This window comes from Plasmodium gaboni, chromosome 14 (assembly GCF_001602025.1).
Source record: "Plasmodium gaboni strain SY75 chromosome 14, whole genome shotgun sequence".
Classification (NCBI taxonomy): Eukaryota; Apicomplexa; class Aconoidasida; order Haemosporida; family Plasmodiidae; genus Plasmodium; species Plasmodium gaboni.
In genome coordinates this window covers 1,347,574-1,350,073 of record NC_031494.1, presented here as the reverse complement: position 1 = coordinate 1,350,073, position 2,500 = coordinate 1,347,574, and the positions used below count along the sequence as shown (strand labels likewise).

General features: G+C 18.0%; 1 protein-coding gene across 1 annotated transcript; it reads right to left on the bottom strand.

The window, feature by feature from the left end:
* Window positions 1-154: 154 nt before the first annotated feature.
* On the bottom strand, window positions 155-2,225 carry PGSY75_1437000 (putative N-acetyltransferase; the record flags this gene model as incomplete). Its single annotated transcript, XM_018788060.1, has 3 exons — window positions 155-189; window positions 522-1,982; window positions 2,168-2,225. 3 exons carry the CDS (start codon window positions 2,223-2,225, stop codon window positions 155-157), a joined length of 1,554 nt encoding a protein of 517 aa, XP_018639432.1.
* Between the last annotated feature and the right edge of the window lie 275 nt (window positions 2,226-2,500).

The following is a 2,500-nucleotide window of genomic DNA, read 5'->3' as shown; positions in this document are numbered from 1 at the left end:
AAATTATTCAAAAAAATTACATATATATATTATATATGTGTGTATATATACCTAAATATTAAAAATGGATAAAAAAAAAATATATATATTTTATATTAATGAAAAGATTGACATTTTTTTTTTATCGAAATTAAATAAATATTAATAAGGGCTTTCAATCCAAGATATTATTCGTATATCTCTTTATTTCTGTAGAAGCAAAGTATACAAAAAGAGAAATGAAAAGAAAATATATGTATACATAATATATATATACCTATATTCATATATACATATAAATAAATATTGATCTGATATATATATATATATATATATATATATATATATATATATATATGATGTGTATAATCATATATATTTCAAAAAAAGAAATTTAAGTAAAATAATAAATTCTTAAAAACAAAAATAATAAAATATTACAAAAAAAAAAAAAAGAAAAAAACAAATTAAAAATTAAAAATTAACATTTAAAAATTAATATTCCTCTAAGTTGAGTGATTTTATATCCTTAAGATTATTACCTGATGAACTAAATTTATAAAAATCATCTTTATTAAGTATTTTTGACCATATTAATAAATCACCTCTCATTAAACCTCTCCTAACAATTTGAGATAAATTAAAACCATTTTGCTTAACAAAATATAAGCTATCAGTATTTAAATTATTGGTAAAAACTTTTAATTCATTATAATTTTGTTCATGTGCAAAATTTTCTAATTGTTTTAATAATCTGCTACCGATTCTCATTCTTCTCTTATCTTTTTTAACAACCATACGAACAAGTTGCGCAATTGAATTATCACCTTTAAATGGTACTATACCTACACATCCTACAATTTTTTTGTTTATGACATTTTTATTAAAATCTTCTTCATAATTTTTTTTGCAATTAAATATATTTCTACTTATTTCATTAAATCCTGATGAAACATTATTTCTGGTTTCTATAAAGTGTCTATTTGATATTTCATTAATGTTATATAATAGTTTATTTTTTTTTTCGTTCATATAATTTTCATTATTATCGTTATCATCATTGTTACTTTTTTTATTTTTAAAAAAACTAAATTTTTTTAATTGATTATTCTTATTCTTATTATCATTATTTTGCTCATTACATGTGTCATCATTTTTTTTTTCTTCAACAACATTCTGTGTAGATGATGTATCTTTTATATTTTCCTTAACATTATCTTTTTTATTTTGATTGTTGTTATTATTTTGATCATTTGAATTATAACATACATTATTATTATTATTATCCGGTGTAGTATTAGAATTATTGTCTTTTTTATCATCTTTATTATTATTTTTATTATTATCTTTATTATTATCTTTATTATTATCCTTTTTATTGTCCTCTTTATCATCCTTTTTACTATCTTCTTTATTATTATTGTTTTCTTTATTTTCTTTATCATTATTATATTCATCTTTTTCTAAATTAGGTTTAAGTAATTTATGATCCACTTCTCCATTTTTTTCATTCAGGGTGTTATTATCATTTCCTTTATTATTATTTGATAATAACCTTTCCTGTTCTTCTTGTTCTAATAAAATTTTTTCTCTTTCATGTATATCACTACACGTTGTTCGGCTAGCTGAACCAAAGTTACCATCGTAAACTTCAGCTACCCAAAAATTACATCCTTCCACGTTAATGTAACTCTTATACAAATTTTCCAAATCTGGGCAATCATTTCTTATATGATTTAAGAATTCTAACTTGGCTCTTATATATAAATATATTAAAAATATTATAAGAAAATAAAATATTTTCTTTAAATCCAAAAAGAATATATAATTAATCACTATAATAACTAATAAATCATAAATATGTTGTATTGACCAATATATAACTGCTGGTAACGTTAAAGAATTAAAATGATCATACAACAATTGTCTCACTTCATTTATATCTTTTTCTTCTAATTCCCTGATTGATATTATCGCTTCCGAAAATTTTCCTTTATGCTTATCTGTTGAGAGGAAAGAAAAAAAAAAAAAAAAAAAATGAAAAAGGATAAAAATTATATTTACATATATATATACATATATGTTTTCCATAAATTTTCCATTTTCACATGAAAAAATTATTCTTCATATTTACATATTATATATATTATATATGTATGGTTCTTTTATTTATTAAATATATAATTACTCATCAAAACTTGAGATATAGTATTTGGTGTATTTTCTTTCTGCTTAAATATATTCATCTTTAAGTTCTTAATATATTTATATTGTATTATAATATAATTATTCTATTTTATTTTATATTTTTTTATTTTTTATTTTTAATTTAATACAAGAAATTTTTTCCTATATTAAAAATAGATTATTCATATGAACAAATAAAAAAAAAAAAAAAAAAAAAAAAAAAAAAAAAAAAAAAAAAAAAAAATTCTTTTTCAAATAAATTTAAATAAAAAAAAAAAAAAATAAAATATATTTTTTAAATATTATTTTTTATATTAATAATATTTATTTATAT